Genomic DNA, 22,443 nt, shown 5'->3' with positions numbered 1-22,443 from the left:
TTTTCTTTTATCATTTAGAAACAAGAAATTACTGTCAGGAAAATAAAGTGATCAGCTATTTTAAGCACCAAATACAGTCATTCTAAATGTCAAGATCATAAAAGCAATAATCGTTTCTAGTAATTAATACATACATTTCCTCTCTATGGAATACAATTAAATTCCTGAACCAAACATATTGCTTTAAAGGGTATATGACAGTTCACGCTTTATCCTCCTTACCTTAAGGAGGAAAAACAATTCTCACTTGTTAAATCCTATATAGGATTAGCCCTTAACCATCAAACCAAACTGTGGGAAATTCTTAAAGAGATGGGAATACCAGACTACCTGACCTGACTCTGAGAAACCTGTATGCAGGTCAAGAAGCAACAGTTAGAACTTCGACATGGAACAACAGACTGGTTTCAAATTGGGAAAGGAGTATGTCAAGGCTATTGTCACCCTGCTTATTTAACTTACATGCAGAATACATCATGAGAAATGCTGGACTGGATGAAGCACAAGCTGGAATCAAGGTTGCTGGGAGAAAAGTCAATAACCTCAGATATTCAGATGACACCACACTTATGGCAGAAAGCAAAGAAGATCTAAAGAGCCTCTTGAGGAAAGTGAAAGAGGAGAGTGAAAAAGTTGGCTTAAAACTCAACATTCAGAAAACTAAGATCGTGACATTTGGTCCCATCACTTTCTGGCAAATAGATGGGTACACAGTGGAAACAGTGGCTAACTTTATTTTGGGGGGCTCCAAAATCACTGCAGATGGTGACTGCAGCCATGAAATTGAAAGATGCTTGCTCCTTGGAAGAAAAGTTATGACCAATGAAGGCATCATATTAAAAAGCAGAGACATTACTTTGCCAGCAAAGGTCCAGCTAGTCAAAGGTTTGGTTTTTCCAGTAGTCATATATGGATGTGAGAGTTGGACTATAAAGAAAGCTGAGTGCCAAAGAATTGATGCTTTTGGACTGTGGTTTTGGAGAAGACTCTTGAGAGTCCCTTGGACTGCAAGGAGATCCAACCTGTCCATCCTAAATGAAATCAGTCCTGAATATTCATTGGAAGGACTGATGTTGAAGCTGAAACTCCAATACTTTGACCACCTGATGTGAAGAACTGACTCATTTGAAAAGATCTGGAAGCTGGGAAAGGTTGAAGGCGGGAGGAGAAGGGGATGACAGAGGGTGAGATGGTGGATGGCATCACCAACTCAATGGACATGAGTCTGAGTAAACTCTAGGTGTTGGTGATGGACAGGGAGGCCTGGTGTGCTGCAGTCCATGGGGTCACAAAGAGTTGGACACAACGGAGTGACTGAACTGAAATGAACTGATGGGACGGACCCGTGCCAGTGGCTCTCAGCCTGTGACCCCCTACCAGTAACATCAGCATCACTTGGAAGCTTGTAATAAATGCAGGTTCTCAGCCCCTCTCCAGACCTTCTGTATCAAATCACAGGGCTAAGCAACCTGAGTTTAACAATCCCTCCGAGTCCTGCACATTCACATTTACCCTATATTTTCATTCACTCCATAAGCCTACCCAGCCATGCCCATGGAAAGCTGCTCATTTATGACTAAAAGACCACTTTCCAGCAGGTTCAATTAATGACCCCTGCAGCCAAGGATCAAGTTGACTATCTACCAAAAGTTGATTATATCTCTTCTGAAACCTATTTTAATGCCATTTGTACTGGAGTATGCTCAGGCCATTAGAGATGGCTGATCCCTTGCTCTTTGTACATCTGCTTGACCAGTGCCTGCTTCACACACATGACTATCCAGTCCTCTTAATTATAAGTCCTAATCAGTAACGGCCTACGTGGTTGTCTGCTGCCCCAGACACTGGTTTCCCTGGTGACTGATGAGAAAACCTGATATTGATTCCCCACATAAATGGCAGTCTCCTCCCTCAAGTAGTGAAGGTTGTGATTGTGTCCTGCCTGCTCTTACTGTCTGCTGTTCACAGTGGGGTGTCACTCTACGACCTTTTGTTTCAGACACAGAGGATCCTCTGTCCAGTAGCAGTTGATGTCTCTGTCCTTGTCTCTGGGCTCTTTCTTTCGTCTAGAAGACTCAGAAGCCTATGGCGTCCAGCCCAACTACTAGCTATTACATTTAATTTTGAAAAGCATTTTTTCTTAAATATGATCTAAAAGAATAGACAAGATTGTAAAAAAAAAATCTTTGAAGCTTCTATTCATATGGTTTCATAAAATGTACAAATTTCACCCTCCAGTTCAAGGAAAGTAAACCTGCAATTATAGATAATGCATTACGAAGTGGTCTTTGTAAGAATTCCAGTCATGCTTTGGTGTTATAATCAAAGTACTTTCAAGTGAAAATGTTAGTCGCTCAGTTGTGCCCGACTCTTTGTGACCCCATGGACAGTCACCTGCCAGTCTCCTCTGTCCATGTAATTCTCCAGGTAAGAATACTGGAGTGGGTTGCCATTCATTTCTCCAGGGGATCTTCCTGACCCAGAGATTGAACCTGGGTCTACTGCATTGCAGGCAGGTTCTTTACCGTCTGAGCCACCAAGGAAGTCCATTTTTAAGTGAAAGTAAAACATTTATATATACTTTCATTTTCAAGTGAAAGTATATATAATTGTTTTAGGTTGAAACAAAATATTTAGGGTATATATGAACTGTTTTGTTTAAGACTCCCTATTTTTATTAACTAATAATCTCCAGACGATTCATCTATTGTATTTTTAAGAAATTTTCTAACACAATCCTTAATATATTGACCCTAAAATGTGTGTTTCATATTTTAAATTTAAAATGAAGGTTTTTTTCTCACACGCCATTCAAAATTATAAAAATATATTTTATAAACCACTTAAGGAGTTAGCAATTTTTAAAAAGTTGAAATATGCTATCATATATTTAACCAATGCCTGTTTGTTGGAGGTTTTGGTTATTTTCAATTTGTCAGTAAGTTATTACAAACAATTTTACAGTCAACACCAAAATACCAGCTTATTAGTCTTAAATTTCATCTCATAAATTCTACAAAATGAACATTTTCATCTTTACCAATGCAGAAAATTATGATTTCCAGAGGAATATTATGGCAATAAGCAATTGCTGATTAGTCCAGAATACTTGGAGCTATTTATTTTATTTAATTTTCCAAGAAGGGACCATTTATCCCTTTGTCCTTTCTAGACTTGTTGAAATCTGTGCAACTTGAATGAGGGAAATCCACACCAGAAAAAAACCAAACAAGCAACTACCAGCTGCAGCTGATGTAGAGAAATTCACTTGGACCTTCGTCCTTGACTTCAGGTGCCGGGGGCCTGCCAATTAGGTGCTGGAAAGAGTGACTTCTCTGGTGCAACCCTGTCTACAGCAAAGCAACATCTAATTTATTCATGCTCTGGTCTTGAGGCAGTTTATTTTCAATATCAAATCATTCTATTAGATAGCCTTTTTTAATTGAACTTTTAATTTTGCAATTGTAAGAAATAATACAGTGAAATACAATATGCCCTTTATCCAGACTTTCTCAGGGGTAACATCCTGCAAAACTGTAGTATAATACAATACCACAACCAGGATATTAACATCAGTTTAATCAAGATCTAGGCTATTTCCATCACCACAAGGACCCTTCATGCTGCCCTTTTAAATTTATTTTATAGTTTTTATGGGGCTTCCTGGTGGTCCAATGGTTAAAACTTCGCCTTCCAACACAGGAAGTGAGGGATCCCTAGTCAGGGAGTTAAGATCCCACATACCTCAGGGCCAAGAAACCAAAACATAAAACAGAAGCAATACTGTAACAAATTCAATAAAGTGGTCTACATTTTAAAAAATCTCTTAAAAAATAATAAATAAGATTATTTTATAGTTTTAAAATTGTGGATTGAAAGTCACATAATATGCACCATCTTAACATTTTTTAGTGCACAATTTGGTAATAAGTATGTTCATATTGTTGTACAACTGTCTTCACTCTTTTCTTAACTGAAGTATAGTTGATTTACAATACTACGTTAGTTTCAGGTATCCAACATAGTGATTCACTGTTTTTATAGATTCTACTCCATTTAAAGTTACTACAAAATAATGGCTGTATTTCCCTGTGCTACAATATATGCCTGTTGCTTGCCTATTTTACATAGAGTTGTTTGGATCTCTTAATCCCATACCCCTTTCTTGCCCCTCCCCCATTCCTTCTCCCCACTGGTAACCACTAGGTCTGTTCTCTTTATCCGGGGGGTCTGTTTAAAATATCTTTACTGTTGTTTCTTCTTACTCCAGTTCAGTCCAGTTCAGTTCAGTTGCTCAATCGTGTCCGACTCTTTGCTACCCCATGAATCGCAGCACACCAGGCCTCCCTGTTCATCACCAACTCCCGGAGTTCAAACTCATGCCCATCAGGTCAGTGATGCCATCCAGCCATCTCATCCTCTGTCGTCCCCTTCTCCTCCTGCCCCCAATCCTTCCCAGCATCAGGGTCTTTTCCAGTGAGTCAACTCTTTGCATGAGGTGGCCAAAGGATTGGAGTTTCAGCTTCAGCATCAGTCCTTCCAATGAACACCCAGGACTGATCTCCTTTAGGATAGACTAGTTGGATCTTCTTGCAGTCCAAGGGACTCTCAAGAGTCTTCTCCAACACCACAGTTCAAAAGCATCAATTCTTCAGTGCTCAGCTTTCTTCACCGTCCAACTCTCACATCCATACATGACCACTGGGAAAACCATAGCCTTGACTAGATGGACCTTTGTTGGCAAAGTAATGTCTCTGGTTTTTAGTATGCTATCTAGGTTGGTCATAACTTTTCCTCCAAGGAGCAAGACTTCTTACTCCAGTCTTTGAATATTAAGCATCTACACTTTGCAGGGCCCTGTCCTAAATACAGTGGTAGGATAGGCATGTCACTAGCAATATATAAGGTGGGGGACCTGATTATGAAAATTTAACCTCTTAGGGAGGAGAAAGCACATGTACACATGAGACTTTAAAAATTGGATAGTATATGTCCCAATTTCTAAAGTGGATAGTATATTTTCCAAAAGACAAATCATAGAATAATTAAACAATCCTTCTCATTTCCACTTCTTTCCCTTTGTGTGCCTACTTTTTAATTTCTAAGTTCTGCTTCCCTCTTTATACATCCCCCTTTTCTCTACTTTTTCTTTAGATATTTAAGAAACAAAGCGTGGTGAAATTGCAAAGTGACTATCTAATTACTCTCAGTACACTAAGAACTTTTTTATTTTCTGTGAAATTTTCTTAATCACAAGGACTTCCTTTAAAAGCTTCATCCTTCTGTAGTTATTTGCTTTGGTCTGTGTCCAGCAGGTGGCACTAAAGGATAGTTAATAAAAGTCAATATGTGTCTCCACTGTAGACTAACAATCTACTGGAGTTTATAGCATTTTTCAGTCCTTCTACTTGACTGTATAAAAATCAAAACTTTGGGTGGTATATCTCATGAATATTTTAGCTTCTGGGTCACTATTACATTCTCCAGCACTTTTCTTAATTCTTGATGGTTTCAATGTCCTTGTGGAAGATCATCCCTACATCCTTCATCTCTTCATTTGGTTCCTTGACTTTCTTATGTCCTGATCTTATGTCCCTGTCCCTGATCTGGAGAGCTCAGAACATCTACTTTGTACTTGTCCTCTTTTCTATCTACACACTTTTGACCTGAAACAAACAGACTACCAGACATTTCTTTGGCAAAAATGGGTTAATTTGGGATCAACAGAGAATTGAAATTTGGGGTCTGCAACCATGGCAGGCCACATGCAACCCCCCACCTCACCCCGCCCCAGGGCAATGGAAGAATTTTTTATGAGGAAAATAAAGTAGGGAGGGCTGTAGTAAACAAAGAGTCCATAGCTTTTGGCTGAGTCCTTGCCGGGAAAGGAGTCTTTTTCTTCCTGCTGGGTCAAACATGTTCCAGGGTGTGAGAACTCCTCCTTCAGGTTTCCCAACTCTATTTAGTTGTTGCTTCTGCTTATTATTATTACTTTACAATGCTCACCTTAAGAGCATTCATCCTGTCTGATAGCTTTGAATACCAGCTACGTGCAGAGGATCGCCAAATTTATATCTTCCTTAAGTCTAGGCTTCATTTGGCTGTGCCAGCGGCATCTCAACACGTTCCAAATAGAGCTCTCTCTCTTCCAAAGCCATTCCCTTCTCCACTCCTCCCCAAACAAACCCTGACGGCATCCATGACTTCTCTCTTCCTCTCACATTTTCTACCTGGTCCTTTAGCAGATCCTGTCAGCTCTTCTTTCAAAATATATCCAGAGTCTAATCACTTTTCACCACCTACACTAAATCTCTGTCTGAGCCAAAGCTATCTCTCACCTGAATTGTTGTCATAGCCCTCTAATTCATCTCCCTGCTTCTGCCCCTTCTCCCTTCAGTTGACTGTGAAGACAGCAGCCAGACTGACAATTCTAAAATAGGAGAGATCTTATTACCGCTTTGCTCCTCAACATTACAATGTCTTCTCATCTCATACCAAGTAAAAGCCAAAACAGAGGTCTGCAAGGCCGTGTAAGACCAGACTCCAGCCCCCACCTCACCATCCTGTTCTCTTGAATCTTTTTCTAATACTCCCCTTTCATTCCCTCCAATCACACTACTCCCTCTGTTGTTGATCCCACCGCAGAACCTTTGTACATTTTGTTCCCTCTGCCTGGAAGGCTCCTCTCCCAGACAGCTGATTGCTCAGTCTTCCCCCTCTCCAGGTGGGACAGCCAATGAGCTTTTCCCTGGATGAAAACTGTAGTCTGGCCTCTCCCATAATTCTCTAGCCAGCACCAAGCTTTATTCTGGGGTGGTTTATGCATATATATGTGCACTCATGTACGTGCACACACACGCACACACATTTTATTACTCATCTCTCCCCAGCTAGAGTAAGACGCATACGGGAGAAGACTTGTGTCTGTTTTGTCACTGCTGTATCTTCAGGGCAAACAAGGGTGCCTTGCAAGCAGTTGGCCTCCAATAAAAACTTGTTGAATGAGTGAATGAATGATTACTGTCCATTGAATTAGTGTTTGAATCCCAGAATATTTCTCAGCAGGCCAGTCTCACCCTAGCCCTCGTGACATAGAGTACTTTGCCCTTTTGAAGTACATACAAGCAGGGGCAGATCTCCAAGCCCTTGGTCAAGGTCTTTATTGAAAAAGAAGATTGAAACTCAAAACAAACGAACTCATTTTTTGTGAATCATTCACCGACAAATACTCTGCCAACTATCCCCTTTCCTTGATCCGGCTTTTTTCTGAAGGTATGACTCCTAATGGCATAAATCCTACAAGGCTGAACACAATGACATGTATTATAAAATACCAGCCAGTGAGAGAAAAACATCTTCATTCAGAATCATCTATAAATTTGGAATTTCCTCAGTCTAGCCAATATTTTAGAGCCCTGAAAATGGATGACTGTAATTTGTTTCTGTGAACCAGACTACGTTTCTCCAGTGGCCATGTAGTTGTCTTTAAGCCCTAAAATATTTGCACTAATATGAATAAACAGGAAAGATTTTGGGCTTCTATCCTCCAAATTACATGTCCTATATTTCAAATGGGATGGGTATTATTAAACCATTTCTCTTGTCAGATGAAAAATTTGTATTTGCTGTATATTTGCTTAGAGGAGAGAGAAATCACACCCAAACTCTTTTGCATCAGATTTTAACTACTAAAGTCTTTTTTGGAGGTTTGGGTAAGGAATGGAAAATGTGACATTAATCCTTCTATAGAAAGTGTAGTATTCTAAGGATGTTCATTATGGAAATCTGTGTATTTCCCATAGTGTCCAGCCTTAAACAGTTTCCAGAGCTAGGTAACTGATAGCTCAACGGCCATCTAAAGAATGATTCTGCTTTTTCACTTTAAGTAATTTCAGGCTTTAAGAGAAAATCAAACAACCCTTTGCCTAACTAGTGTCCTTGACTCTCCCATCTTTCAGGCAACAAGTTTGAATTTAAAATGTCTTCTGTGCTAGTTCTTTGGGATATAGAGACTAAGCAATAAAGAATATAATTTAACTTTATTTGAAATGCTCATGATGCATTAGTGAATTCTGCAAACAGATAATCGAGATATTCAGAGAAACAAAGTGCAATGCACTGGGGGACTTTCCTGATGGTCCAGTGGTTGGGACTTCACCTTCCAGTGAAAGGGTTATGGGTTTCCACATGTCTTTTGGCCAGTAAACCAAAATGTTAAAGAAAGACTGGAAGCAATGTTGCAACAAATTCAGTAAAAACTTTTTCAAAGGTCCACATCAAAAAAATCTTTTTTAAAAAATGCGATGTGCTGTATTCCAAATCAGAGGCACAGAGAAGCAGAGAGAGAAAAATGCTATTTCTGAAGGATCCTGTGACGGTTTCGTGGAGAAAGTGACATTCCAGCAGAATCTTGACTGATGAGTGGGAGTTGACCCAGTATAGAAATAGAAGAATCTCTCCAGAGAGAGACTTGTATCTGCAAAGACTGCAAGTGTGAAGGAACCCAGCATGGGGTAGGGTTTGGTGCACACAGGGAAGTGCTTGGTGTGCCTGAGCCGGAGGTGTGAACAGGAGAAGGAAGTCTCTGGAAAAGCTACAGTGTCTATGGACTCTGCTCAGTGGCTGGACTTTTCTGCTATAAACATGCAAGTCTTCAGGCGATGGACAAACTCACCATCTGTTTTAGGACGACCCTTCCAGTACAGCGCTTCTCAAAGTGTGGCCCCGGACCATCAGGAGCAGCCTCCCCAGAGAACCTGATGAAAAATCCAAATTTTCATCCCCAATGCCAGCCTTCAGAATCAGAAATTCTAGTCATGGGATCTGGGAATCTGTGTGTTGTATCACGGCACCCAGCCTATCCTGATGCACACTTAAGTTTAGGAACCACTGTTCCGGTACCAGTATGGGAGATGCAGTGGGTAAATACGGATTGAAGCTCAATAGATTGTTGCAAATAGCTCAGCCCTGGGGAGGGAGGGGGGTGGGGACAAACCAGAGGCATGAGTGTGGGCAGAGCAGGATGTATGAGAGAGGACTTTGTGAAACCTTACACTTGGCAGGAGATAAGCAAAGGACATCTGGAGCACCAGTTGTCACATCTCATTGGTTCCCAACATTTTCTGGGTGGCTTTTAAAAACTATACCTTCTAGGACCCACTCCCGACTCATCAAACAGAATTGGCATCCTGTTTGGGGATCCTCTTTCTTTGCTGCTCCTCTGTCTACTTGGCGTTTTGTGGTGTTTTTTCCTGGAATCGTTCATCTGGCTAAAGTTGTTCAACTCCTTGTACTTTGGGGTAGTTTTTGTTAAGTACCACCTGCTTTCTTTAGGGAGGAAAAGCACTCTACAGAATGAGAGCTTGGAGGTGCTGGCACTAAGCAGAGCCCCAGGACTCTCCATTCCTGCCCATCATTAAATCCCCTGTGTGCGTGCTAAGTCACTTCAGTCCTGTCTGACTCTTTGTGACCCTATGGACTGTAGCCCACCAGGCTCCTCTGTCCGTGGGGATTCTCCAGGCAAGAATACTGGAGTGGGTTGCCATGCCCTCCTCCAGGGGATCTACCCAACCCAGGGATCGAACCCAGGTCTCAGGTCTCTTGCATTGGCAGGCAGGTTCTTTACCACTAGTACCATCTGGGAAGCCCTTACTTAACATTAGAGCATTAAAGATTTTGATACGAAACATTTTCATTTCTGACAATGTTTATAATGGCTGCATAATGTTCTACCCAATGGTTATGTGATTTACCTTTTTAACCTTTCTCTTACTGTTTATACTTTGATTATTTCTCCTATTGTACTATTAGGAATAACTATGAGGAACCTTTTCATCCATGTAGATTTTCCCATATTATAAAATTCTTCCTCAGATTTTCGGGGGAATTAGGTGGTTAAACAGGAAACTTTTTTTTTTTTTTTTTGCATTGGGATATAGCTGATTAACAGTGTTGTGATTGATTCAGGTGAACAGTGAAGGGACTCAACCATACACGGACATGTATCCATTTTCCCCCAAACTCCCCTCCCATCCAGGTTGCCACATAATATGGAGCAGAGTTCTATGCGCTGTACAGTAGGTCCTTGTTGGTTATCCATTTTAAACAAAGCAGTGTCTACATATCCATCCCAAACTCTCTAACTATCCCTTCTCATTCTTCTCCTGGCAAGCATAAGTTCATTCTCTAAGTCTGTGAGTCTCTTTCTGCTTTGTAAGTTCATTTGTATCATTTCTCTTCAGATAAACAGGAAACATTTTTATCAGCCCTGACCCATGCTGCTCAATTATTTTCCAAAGTGGATATAGTCAATTGAAGATGAGTTTCACTCTCACCCTGTTAACATAGAATATCATTAAAATAATTTTTATGGCAATTAGGAGGGAATATATGTTCATTTGTACACATATAATTACTACTGAAATTAAACATATATTCTTTACTAATTTATTTCCCTTTTGTGAACACTTTTCAGTGATAGCTTGTAAACCAATAACAGGTTTGTTTCCGGAGCTTTCTGATGTCCTCATGTTCTTCCTTTCATTCATTTCAACTAACTGTGACTGGCAGGCCAGAAGAATACCCGTAACGGTCTATGCTCACACGGGGTGGTAACTCAGTGGGTAGCACCAGGTAACCAGTTAATTGCCAGTTAACAGCACTAGGTAACCAGTTAATAACCAGTTAATTGTGTATGTGTTAGTCGCTCAGTTATGTCCAAGAATTGAACCCGTGTCTCCTGCGTTGCAGGTGGATTCTTTACCATCTGAGCCACCAGGGCCATGAGTTTCCAGGCAAGTCCCCAGCCTCCTTTTCATTACCCTCTTCCTCCTTGCCGACATCTGCTCTCTCAGAGGAGTGATACTGCCATTTCTGCACTTGGGAGAAGTTACTCCTGAAATCTGTGGTTGCCAACATTGAGTGCACATTAGAATCATCTGGGGAGTGTTTAAAATTCCCAATATTCAGCACCTTCTATACAGCAATTAAATCAGAGTCTCTGGGGGTGTGACCTGGCATCACTGCTTTTTGAAAGCTCTCCTGAGGATTCCAAAACACAGTCAAGGTTGAGAACCACAGCGTTAAATCTGCAGCCACAGGCTGCTAAGGCCGATGTGCAGTGGCCCCTGCCCTCCCGGGGCTCACAGCGGGGCAGTTTTGGTGGCAAGTTCGGTTCACTTCAGTCACTCAGTCATGTCCAACTCTTTGCAACCCCATGGACTGCAGCACGGCAGGCCTCCCTGTCCATCACCAACTCCCGGAGTTTACTCAAACTCATGTCCATCGAGTTGGTGATACCCTCCAACCATCTTATCCTCTGTCATCCCATTTTCCTCCTGCCTTCAATCTTTCCCAGTGTCAGGGTCTTTTCCAATGAGTGGCAAATTCTCCAATGGGTGGCAAAGCACATTCTGCACGCTTTTATAAGGAAGTGACTATATACCCTACACACATTTGTGTATACAAGCATATGCACACACACACATATATATACCTGAATGCGCCACTTAAATAAATGCTGCCCTTAAAGCATGATCGGATTCTGACTTATCTAAGAAATGGTTGGTTACGTTCAGTATGCTGTATTTACTGAGGTAAAACATTTATGCTCATTGGGAAAAAACCCCGATGCTGGGAAAGACTGAGGGCAAGAGAAGAAGGGAGCAACAGAGGATGAGATGGTTGGAGGACTTCACTGACTCAGTGGACACGAGTTTGAGCAAACTCAGGGAGATAGAGAAGGGCAGGGAAGTCTGGTGTGGCGCAGTCCATGAGGGCACAAAGAGCCAAACACAACTTAGCGACTGAACAACAAAAACAGATTAGGAAAAATCATTTACAGACTACAGGTTAGAGAGAAATCGAGATTTACATTTACAAACTAGCGATTTTAAAAAGGGTTTCACATTATTTTTATTAACAAGAAATTTTGATTTCTCTTAGGAAATTTAAACACCATCACCGGATGAGGTTTCTGCAGAAATACTTCTCTCCACTAGATGGTGCTCCGGACAAATTCATAAGTTGCTGCCTTCGACGATGCAAAGGTCTCTAGAGCAACTCAATTTTCCCGTGGCAGAAATGGCTATTCATTCATGGCCTGGATCGACAGCAATCAGAAATGGTTTTCTTACCTTTTTCTAACTGAGAAATAAAGTTAGGCCTGCTTGTAGCGTATTCAAATGATCAATCCAAATATTGTCTTTAGAATTTTTAAAAATCTACATTATGTTATTGAATTCTATTGCATCTCCCATTCTATTGCATTATCAAGATAATTATAGGCTTTAAAATGGCTTCACTGGCTTCATTTTACAGACACTCAGGGCCTGCTTTTTCTATTAAAGCCAATATTGAAATATAGTCCCCATCGTCTATATATAAAGATCCAAACACACATTAGACCTCCAAGAATTGAATTTATTTTTATGGGCTAAAGCATCTGAATGTTATCTGAGACAGGATTAAATGGAAAGCATTCCTGACCCTTCTCAACAGAAATAGGACCATCCTTGGCCCTGGGCCTGGGCTGTTGAGCCCTGGGCTAGACAAATATACAGTTTCAGCAGCAGACAGGTCTGGGTGGAGCTGCTGCTCACAGCGCTTGTGGACATTCTCAGGAACCTCCATAGAATTTCCAGAGGCAGCCGGTCACTTGTCATCCCTTCAGTTGTGCTGGAAAGGGCAGGATTCTTGACCATCCAAGAGGTCCAAATGCCACAGTGTATCCTGTGTTCATCCACTTCTAAGCATAGGTCCTGCCCCAAAGATTCTTTCTGCCATTTTTGTTGACATGGGTAAGTCATTGGAATGAGCCTGGGCTCATCTGTCTAAGCTTGATATAAAAAGCCAGAGAAGGATAAAGACACGTTTGCTTTCTTCACGCGCTAGGAGCCATGTCACCTCAGGAAACTGAATATTAACGAGCAGGGGGAAAACGATAGTAGTGTTTCATCCTTCCACTGGCATGGCCCAGAGTTTGGCTGGTCTCTGAGCCTGCCTCAGCAAAGACGTTGCACTTGACATTTGTAGGAGCTTCTTGGATGAGGGTATTGGTGCCCGAGTGTTTACATGGTGCCCTTTCTGATGGCTGGTTTTTTCTCTTTCCTGCCACTCCTGGAGCCCAGGTCAGCTAACCTCTCACGTCACAGAGCCGAGTCCCTCCATCCGTGCCTGTGCTTTTACACCAACGCTCTTTCTTCCTTCTAAGAAATGTTCTCCAAGGACACAGGTACTTGGAATGAACACAAAAGTTAGCATGGGGGAATTCCCTGGTGGCTCAGTGGTTAGGACTCTGTGCTCTCACTGCCGAGGGCCTGGGTTCAATCCCTGGTCGGGGAACTAAAATCCCCTAACACCCTCCCTACCCACTCCCAACATCCCCTTCAAAAAAGAGGAAAAAAGGTAAACATGGAAGGTGAGAGGACACAGAACTGAAAGTCATGGGGTTTACTGATTTCTTTTTAGGCCTCACCCTGCAGCCTGTGCAGTCTCAGTTCCCCAAACAGGGATTGAACCTGTGATCCCTGCACTGGAAGTTCTAACCATTGGACTACCAGGGGAGTCCCAAGTCATAGGTTTTAAAAAGAGCAGCTTTGTGCTCAAGGCCGGCTTCTCACCTCATGAGGGAGCTGGACTCGCAGGACAGGTGGACACGCCACGTTAGAGGGGTGCTCACCCTGTGGCAGGCCAGCCGACTCACAGGGACCTGCAGTTCATGCGAAAGCAACAGAGAGGGAAGGGATCCCCGGGGTTAGCGGTGCCCCTGAAGTCAGGCTAACGTGGGTGTGGTCAGGCCCTCCCGCAATGCCCTCTGCCCACCCCGTGCTGGGGGAGCAGAGGGGACCAAGAGGGAATCAGATGACCCAGCAAAGGAAGGTCAGCATGGCTGGGACGAAACACAGCCCCCACCAAGTCATCGTGTGCCGTGTAGTTTACAGCGACCATCTCCTTTAAAATCTCAGTTCAGGGCCCTGTGATGACCCAGCGGGGTGGGATGGGGAGGTGGGAGGGAGGTTCAAGAGTGAGGGGCACACATTAATCATACCGCTGATTCACTGTGCTACCCAGCAGAAGCTAACACAATATAGTAAAACAAGTATGTTCCAATAAAAACATTTTTAAGGTTAAAAAAGGACAAGTGCTCAGGGCTGGCGCACTGGGAAGACCCAGAGGGATGGGATGGGGAGGGAGGTGGGAGCGGGGAGCAGGATGGGGAACACATGTAAACCCGTGGCTGATTCATGTCAATGTATGGCAAAAATCACTACAATATTGTAAAGCAATTAGCCTCCAACCAATAAAAATAAATGGAAAAAAAAATACCCCAAACAACTCTGGGTAATAGCATCATCCCAATTTTACAAATGAGAACATAAAAACTTTATAATGGTGACTATCCTATTCAGTCCCACATAGGAAGTGGCCATGTGTAAAACTCGAATCCAGGCCTGTCTGCCTCTACCTCTCACCCTCCATGAGATCAAGGTTTTCTGCTTGGTCTTTCAGAGTCAGCCCACATCCTTCAAAGGAGGCAAACAAACCGGGAGTGGGGAGTGGACAAGATAAAGGAAGATTTCTGTTCTGTGAAGTGACAGTTGAATGCAACAAAGCTGAACCTAATGGTAGAATCCGGCCTGTTTTCTGTTGCAATCGATATTTGGCTTTTTCAAGGAGGGTGACATATACTACCAGTGCTCATTCCTATTTTAAAATATGGGGACTTAGCCCAGAGCTGCTATTATCAACTTTCCCCACTAAAACCTCAGCTTTAATTCCTCAATAAATAAAAAGTGTATTTAAAACAACTTTTTTCTTGCTAGAAACAATAATGTAGTCTTATTAAATCTATAGATTATTCACAGTACTAAATATTCTTTAAATAACAGCATTTAACACAGGATTTTAAGCAGAATATCCCACCCACTTTAAAAAAATGGCAGACGTCTTTGCTGAAATGAATATTTCCACTTGTGCCAGAAAGGTTCTGTTGAGGGAAGCAAACACTGTATTCAAAGCACCTGTTTTTCCAAAGGCGACACGTGCACTGGAAAATCATCAAGATTTGCATTATACAAAAGAGGAGATGATTTAAAGTCAACCGCATGATATAATTTGATAAAACTTTTCCAGATACTGAGGGCTTTTGCCTCCAGGAGTGACGTGCTTAAGCCGGTTGAGCCAATCACAGCCCTTCCCTGGCTGTGATTATTTAACCTTGGGACCAAAGAGAGAGTAGGTCCCGGTCCCGCTCTAGTTGTGGGAACAGCAAGATGTGAAATGTGGCCCAGCGTGTAGTGATAATGAAGTCGACAGATGAGAGAAGCAGAGACAAAACACAGATCCTTGAGACATTTTGGTCTCTCATTATAGTTTCTCAAGTGGGGTTTGGCTGTCAGTTTCCTTTGATGATATAAGAATCTCCCATATCCTATCAAACCCCTCTTTGTACAGAAGCTCATTTCAGCTGATCTTTTATCACATGCAGAGAAAACAGCAACTCATGACTAATGTGCCATCAAACTGAAAATACATGAACTATTTGTCTCTAGAAATGTCAGGGCTATTGTCAGGCTTTTAACTTCTTGATAGAAAGAGGCCAACTTATCTGTGACAGAGCTGCCACATGGTCCCTGCCTTTAAAGGGCTCTGTGAGAGCCGAGCAAGATGAAAGCGGGCAGAGGGGAGTCCTGTTGTGGATCAGACATTTACAGAAAAGGAAAGCACTCGGCGCATCTGCATAAGAGCACACAGCCTGGCGGTGGGAAATGCTATTAGGGCCGCTACTCCACCCGGGGCTGGGGCTCTGTCCCCAAAAGAAGCCGCGTTCAGGAATCTGTGCAACACAAGCCTTTGAATCTGGATATGAAGCTATCCAAATAGAGCCCAATAGAGAGGTGGAGAGGATCCCATCCAAGTCACCTGTCAATAATTAACAGTTAGGGACTTTCCTGGCGGTCCAATGGTTGAGACTCCGAGCTTCCATGGCAAAATAGGGTGGGGGAGGAGACACAGGTTCAAGCCTGGTCAGAGAAGTAGGATGCCAAGGATCTGGGGACGCGTGGCCAAAAAATAAAAAATCAACAATTACTCTTGGACAGTTGGAGAATGCCATTTATACACGTGAATGCCACTCGTCATCTCTTTCCTGGGCAGAAACCTCCAACACTAGGCTATCACGTTCAGAACACTTCAGCTCTATCCCTGTGAAGCCTTCCCAGGCATCTTGGGATCAGGTTCTCTATAGGAGGAGTGAGCAGTCAGGGGAGAAAGGGCTGGAGAAAAGGTTCTAGAAATACAGCAGGTCTAAGGAATGGAAGAGCGCTTGACACTCCAAGTAGACATCTGCAGGTACTGTCTCCTACTCCCTTAAGCTTGATTTTCCTATAGGAGAAGCCAGGTTTCACCTGGAAAGAGGAGAAAAGACAAGTTCTAGAGGAAGCATTTAACTCTGCAGCTTGTTCACATCCTATCCATCACCACCTACAAGGCCTCTCCCTCTCTCCTGCTCTTGCAATAGTGGTTGAAGACTCTGCCATCCATCTCCTTCCGGACTTGCCCTGGGCCTTCTCTTTATTTCTTTTGTCTTTCTTACTCCTCCCAGCCTGTCAACTGCTCCTAATATTGAAGTCTTCCCGGTAGAATCTGTTGTTATGTTATATTTGTTTCATGTTCATTATCCAATATTCTTGCCGGGAGAACCCCATGAACAGAGGAGCCTGGTGGGCTACCATCTATGGGGTTGCTCACGACTGAACACACACACACACACACACACACACACATCCTTACATTAGAAAGCAGGTGAGTTAAATGTTTGGGCATGATCCCTATAGAAAAATTCTCACAAAATTAAAATGAACACAAAACCAAACAAAAAACCAACCTTCCCCATTTCTCACATGATTGATTATATTCAATGTTTGTTCCCATGAGGGAAAGAACTAGCAAAAAGCAATATCCCACAGGGCTCTCTTTGGTTTGGTCTAATTTACTCAGCCCTGGCAAATAGTACAAAGCCATATGGGCTATGATGAAGCCCAGCGAATATTCATGTAGCTAGATCCTTCAGGTACTTGGCTACTGACACGGATACCTGGTTTGGAGTCAGCACTGAGCCGAAGAGTCCTACAAAGGGAGGATATGGACATGAAGGCACATCAAGAAGGTGGCTGTCCACAAGCTGAACCAGCCAGTACCTTGATCTTGTATTTCTCAGCCTATGGAACTGTGACAAACTTAATTTTCATTTGTCAGACCACCTTACCTGCCTCCTGAGAAATCTGTATGCAGGTCAAGAAGCGACAGTTAGAGCCAGACGTGGAACAGCAGATTGGTTCCAAATTGCGAAAGGGGTATGTCAGGGCTGTATATTGTCACCCTGCTTATTTAACTTATATGCAGAGTACATCATGTGAAATGCTGGGCTGGATGAAGCACAAGCTGGAATCAAGACTGCCGGGAGAAATATCAATAACCTCAGATACACAGATGATACCACCCTTATGGCAGAAATCGAAGAGGAACTAAAGAGCCCCTTGATGAAAGTGAAAGAGGAGAGTGAAAAAGTTGGCTTAAAACTCATCATTCAAAAAATGAAGATCATGGCACCCGGTCTCATCACTTCATGGCAAATTGATGGGAAAACAATAGAAACAGTGACAGACTTTATTTCTTTGGGCTCCAAAATCATTGCAGATGGTGGCTGCACCCATGAAATTAAAAGACATTTGCTCCTTGGAAGAAAAGCTATGACCAACCTAGACAGCATATTCAAAAACAGAGACATTACTTTGCCAACAAAGGTCCATCTAATCAAAGCTATGGTTTTTCCAGTGGTCATGTATGGATGTGAGAGTTGGATTATAAAGAAAGCTGAGCACTGAAGAATGGTACTTCTGAACTGTGGTGTTGGAGAAAACTCTTGAGAGTCCCTTGGACTGCAAGGAGATCCAACCAGTCCATCCTAAATGAGATCAGTCCTGAATATTCACTGGAAGGACTGATGCTGAAGCTGAAGGTCCAGTACTTTGGCCACCTGATGCAAAGAACTGAGTCATTGGAAATGACCCTGATGCTGGGAAAGATTGAAGGCAGGAGGAGAAGGGGACGACAGAGGATGAGATGGCTGGATGGCATCACTGACTCAATGGACATGAGTTTGAGTAAGCTCCAGGAGTTTGTGATGGACAGGGAAGCCTGGTGTGCTGTAGTCCATGGGGTCACAAAGAGTCAGACTTGACTGAGCAACTGAACTGAACTGAACTGAAGCCATCCAGGCTATAGTCTTTTGTTATGGTAACCTGAGCTGACTGATACAGGGGGCATAGTGTCAGAGCCAAGATTAGGACAATATGGGACCATTTCCTTATCCACTAAAGATCCACCTCCCAAGGAGGCTCTGCTTGTTCACTATTGAATCAACAGAATACACTCTGACTTCTTGGGGGTGGGGTAGGGAGGGTATGAAACATTCCTGAAGTTAATTTTGCCTCTTTCACATCTGTGATGAGTTCTCTATTTCTGGGATAATTTCTATCTTTTTAAAATTTTGTCCAAGATTTCCCTAGCAGTTCAGTGGCTGGGACTCCACATACCCACTGCAGGGGGCTTAGGTTCCATCCCTGGTTAGGGAACTAAGATCTTGCATGCTGCCCAATGCAGCCAACAACAACAAAAAGATCTACTTTAAAATTTTGCCCATAAAATTTTTAGTATGCATTTCCAAAAGATAAGGAGCCTTTAAAAATAACCATAATGATCACACCCCAATAAATTTCCAGAAATTCCTCAATAGCTCAAACAGTAAAGAATCTGCCTGCAATGAGACATCTGCCTGCATAGAGACCCGTACCCAACTGCCCTGGGTTGGGAAGATCCCCTGGAGAAGGAAACAGCAATCCACTTCAGTATTCTTGCCGGGAGTATCCCATGGACAGAGAAAACTGGCAGGCTGCAGTCCATGGGGTCACACAGAGTCAGACACGACTGAGCAACAAGCACTTTCCTCAATACCATCAACTATCTAGTACCTATTCACATTTCCAATTGTTTCACAAATGCATTAATGTGTGCATTTTTGTTTTACAATTTTTTTACTCAAGATCCAATTAAGGGTTATCAATGGCAGTGGTTACGATGCCACTTGAGTCCTTTATAATCTGTTGGTCCTCTTTCATTGTTTTATTTACTTGAATTTGTTACTATTTTTGTGGGGAAAGACAGATGATGTCTCATATGAAGTTTCCCTGTTTGGATTTGCTCATTATATCTTCATGGTATTTTAAAATATTTCTCTTTTATAATTTCTTATAAATGGCTAGTTAGATACATAACTAGATTCAGGATGACTTTTTTTTTTTTCAGGATGACTTTTTTAAAGACTGCTTTATAACAGTGATGCAATCTTCCATATCAATGAATATAATATCTAGTTGTTTATCTTTGTGTGATGTTTGCAGTCGTTGATGATTAATACATAGATCCATTATTTCATTAAGGGATGTAAAATGATAATATTCTGTTGATCTTTCATTTATTAAGTTCAGTTCAGTTCAGACGTGTCCTAATCTTTGCGACCCCATGAATCACAGCACGCCAGGCCTCCCTGTCCATCACCAACTCCCAGAGTCCACCCAAACCCATGTCCATCGAGTCGGTGATGCCATCCAGCCATCTCATCCTCTGTCATCCCCTTCTCCTCCCACCTTCAATCCTTCCCAACATCAGGGTCTTTTCCAATGAGTCAACTCTTTGCATGAAGAGGCCAAAGGATTGGAGTTTCAGCTACAACATCAGTCCTTCCAATGAACACCCAGGACTGATCTCCTTTAGGAAGGGCTGGTTGGATCTCCTGGCAGTCCAAGGTACTCTCAAGAGTCTTCTCCAACACCACAGTTCAAAAGCATCAGTTCTTCAGTACTCAGCTTTCTCTATAGTCCAACTCTCACATCCATATGTGACTATTGGAAAAACCATAATTTTGACTAGATGGACCTTTGTTGACAAAGTAATGTCTCTGCTTTTGAATATGCTGTCTAGGTCAGTCATAACTTTTCTTCCAAGGAGCAGGCATCTCTGAATTTCATGGCTGCAGTCACCATCTGCAATGATTTATTAGCTGAAAAAATTCTATAAATTTTCCCTTTTCTACTATTTAATTATCCAATATAGTTCATAGAGTAACATCAGGATAGATGCCTTATATTTTCTTTGTTTATTGGCATTAAATTAATTTGTTGGATCACCAGCATTCTCTAAAGGGGACCAACTGGTAATTAGTCTGAGTTATTTTGTGTTTTTTTTAACTTGTTTTTTATATCATTATGAGCTCATGGATTTTAACATATGTGTTTAAATCCACTGCAGTTATTATCCTTATGAATGTTAAAATATCTCAATCTTTAGTCAAGGAAAGCCTCTTAGTTTGGCCCCTAAGTCCTTTTGATATGCCTCAGGAATATGTCTTTGCCATTGTCCTTTCTGCCTTGATTTCTGATTCAAAAATATATTCCAGGTTTTTCCTGTGCATTTTCTGACCCAGACCTAGAAGTCATCTCTCCAAGGAGTTCCTTCCTAATATTGGGAAATGAAATTGTACAATCACAATCTGGCCACTCGGGTTATACATTGTTATGAAGTTGGTCATTATTTTCTTGGTTATTTCTATGCATGCATGCACACTAAATCATTTCAGTCATGCCCAACGTCTTTGCTACCTGACAGACGGTAGACCACCAGGCTCCTCTGTCCATGGAATTCTCCAGGCAAGAATACTGGAATGGGTTGCCATGCCTTCCTTTAAGGCATCTTCCCAACCCAGGGGTCGAACCTGTGTCTCTTATATCTCCTGTGTTAGCAGGTGGGTTCTTTACCACTAGCACCACATGGGAAGCCCAGTTATTTCTTACAGATAGCACTGTATTTTAGAAAAAATTTTTTTTTACTTTTTAAAAGTTGAAATACATCATGAAAGCATATTGATACATCTTCCAATTCAAATTCAAGAGGTAAAGTTTTTATTTACTTTTTTGATCTTAAATATATCCTTTCTCCTGTACCAATAAAATTAGTTATCAATGACACTGGAAATGATCAAGTTAGAATATCATGTCATTTTTCATTTCTTTTATCTTGCAATATATTCACAACACTCTCAGAGAAATAAGGCTTCCCTGTCCTTCACTGTCTCCCAGCTTGCTCAAACTCATGTCCATTGTGTCAGTGATGCCATCCAACCATCTCATCCTTTGTCGTCCCCTTCTCCTCCTGCCTTCAGTCTTTCCCAGCATCAGGGTCTTTTCCAATGAGTCAGCTCTTCGCATCAGGTGGCCAAAGTATTGGAGCTTCAGCTTCAGCATCAGTCCTTCCAATGAATATTCAGGGTTAATTTCCTTTAAGTTTGACTGGTTTTATCCTTTCAGTCGAAGGAATTCTCAAGAGTCATCTCCAACACCACAACTCAAAAGCATCAGTTCTTTGGTGCTCAATCTTCTTTATGGTCCAACTCACACCCTACTAGTCTCGCACATGACTACTAGAAAAATCATAGATTGGACTATATGGACCTTTGTTGGCAAAATGATGTCTCTATTTTTTAATGCGCTGTCTAGGTTTGTCATAGCTTTCCTTCCAGGGAGCAACCGTCTTTTAATTTTAGGGCTGCAGTCACCATCCACAGTGATTTTGGAGCCCAGGAAAATAAAATCTGTCACTGTTTCCATTTTTTTCCCTTCTATTTGCCATGAAGTGATGAGTCCAGATACCATGATCTTAATTTTTTGAATGTTGAATTTAAGCCAGGTTTTTCACTCTGCTCTTTCACTTTCATCAAGAGGCTCTTTAGTTCCTCTTCACTTTCTGTCCCATTAGCACCAGGAAACTGTCAAAATGTAAGCCTACATTTTCCTGGCTGAGCAAATACCCTCATGGCACAGGAATTTTGAGCTCAGGTCCCCATTTAGTCCTCTCTGGCCCCATTTAACCTGTCAATTTCTTATTATCTTCTCAGTTTTCTCAAGGTTTATAACTTCTTCTGGAATAGTAGGGGCTTCCCTGATAGCTGAGTTGGTGAAGAATCTGCCTGCAATGTGGGAGACCTGGGTTCAATCCCTGGGTTGGGAAGATCCCCTGGAGATGGGAAACACTACTCATTTCAGTCTTCTGGTCTGGAGAATTCCTCCAACTGTATAGTCCATGGGGTCACAAAGAGTTCAGACATGAATTTCACTTTCACTTTTCATTTAACTTCAGTAAATAGAAGAACAATTCATCAATGTCATGGAAATATTCTCCTACTACATTTGTGTTGTGCTTTTATTTTATTTTTCAATGTACAGAGATGGAATTACTAAGCCTAGCAAGGCCTCAAGCCCTGAGCACAAAGCTAGTCACAAAATGAGAGCTCATTAAATATTTGTTGAATAAATTAATAAATAAATGTTC

At 41.9% G+C, this 22,443-nt stretch overlaps 1 protein-coding gene across 1 annotated transcript in view; it reads left to right on the top strand.

Annotated features, from left to right (window-relative positions):
• STMND1 (stathmin domain containing 1) overlaps positions 1-22,443 on the top strand; it is a 78,720-nt gene that overhangs the window by 25,931 nt on the left and 30,346 nt on the right. The window contains exon 6 of the mRNA XM_065912187.1: positions 17,293-17,354. Within this exon, the coding sequence (XP_065768259.1) occupies positions 17,293-17,354 (62 nt within the window). The remainder of the gene's footprint in view (positions 1-17,292; positions 17,355-22,443) is intronic.

Source organism: Muntiacus reevesi, chromosome 20 (assembly GCF_963930625.1).
Source record: "Muntiacus reevesi chromosome 20, mMunRee1.1, whole genome shotgun sequence".
Classification (NCBI taxonomy): Eukaryota; Metazoa; Chordata; class Mammalia; order Artiodactyla; family Cervidae; genus Muntiacus; species Muntiacus reevesi.
This window is presented reverse-complemented; position numbering and strand designations above follow the sequence as displayed.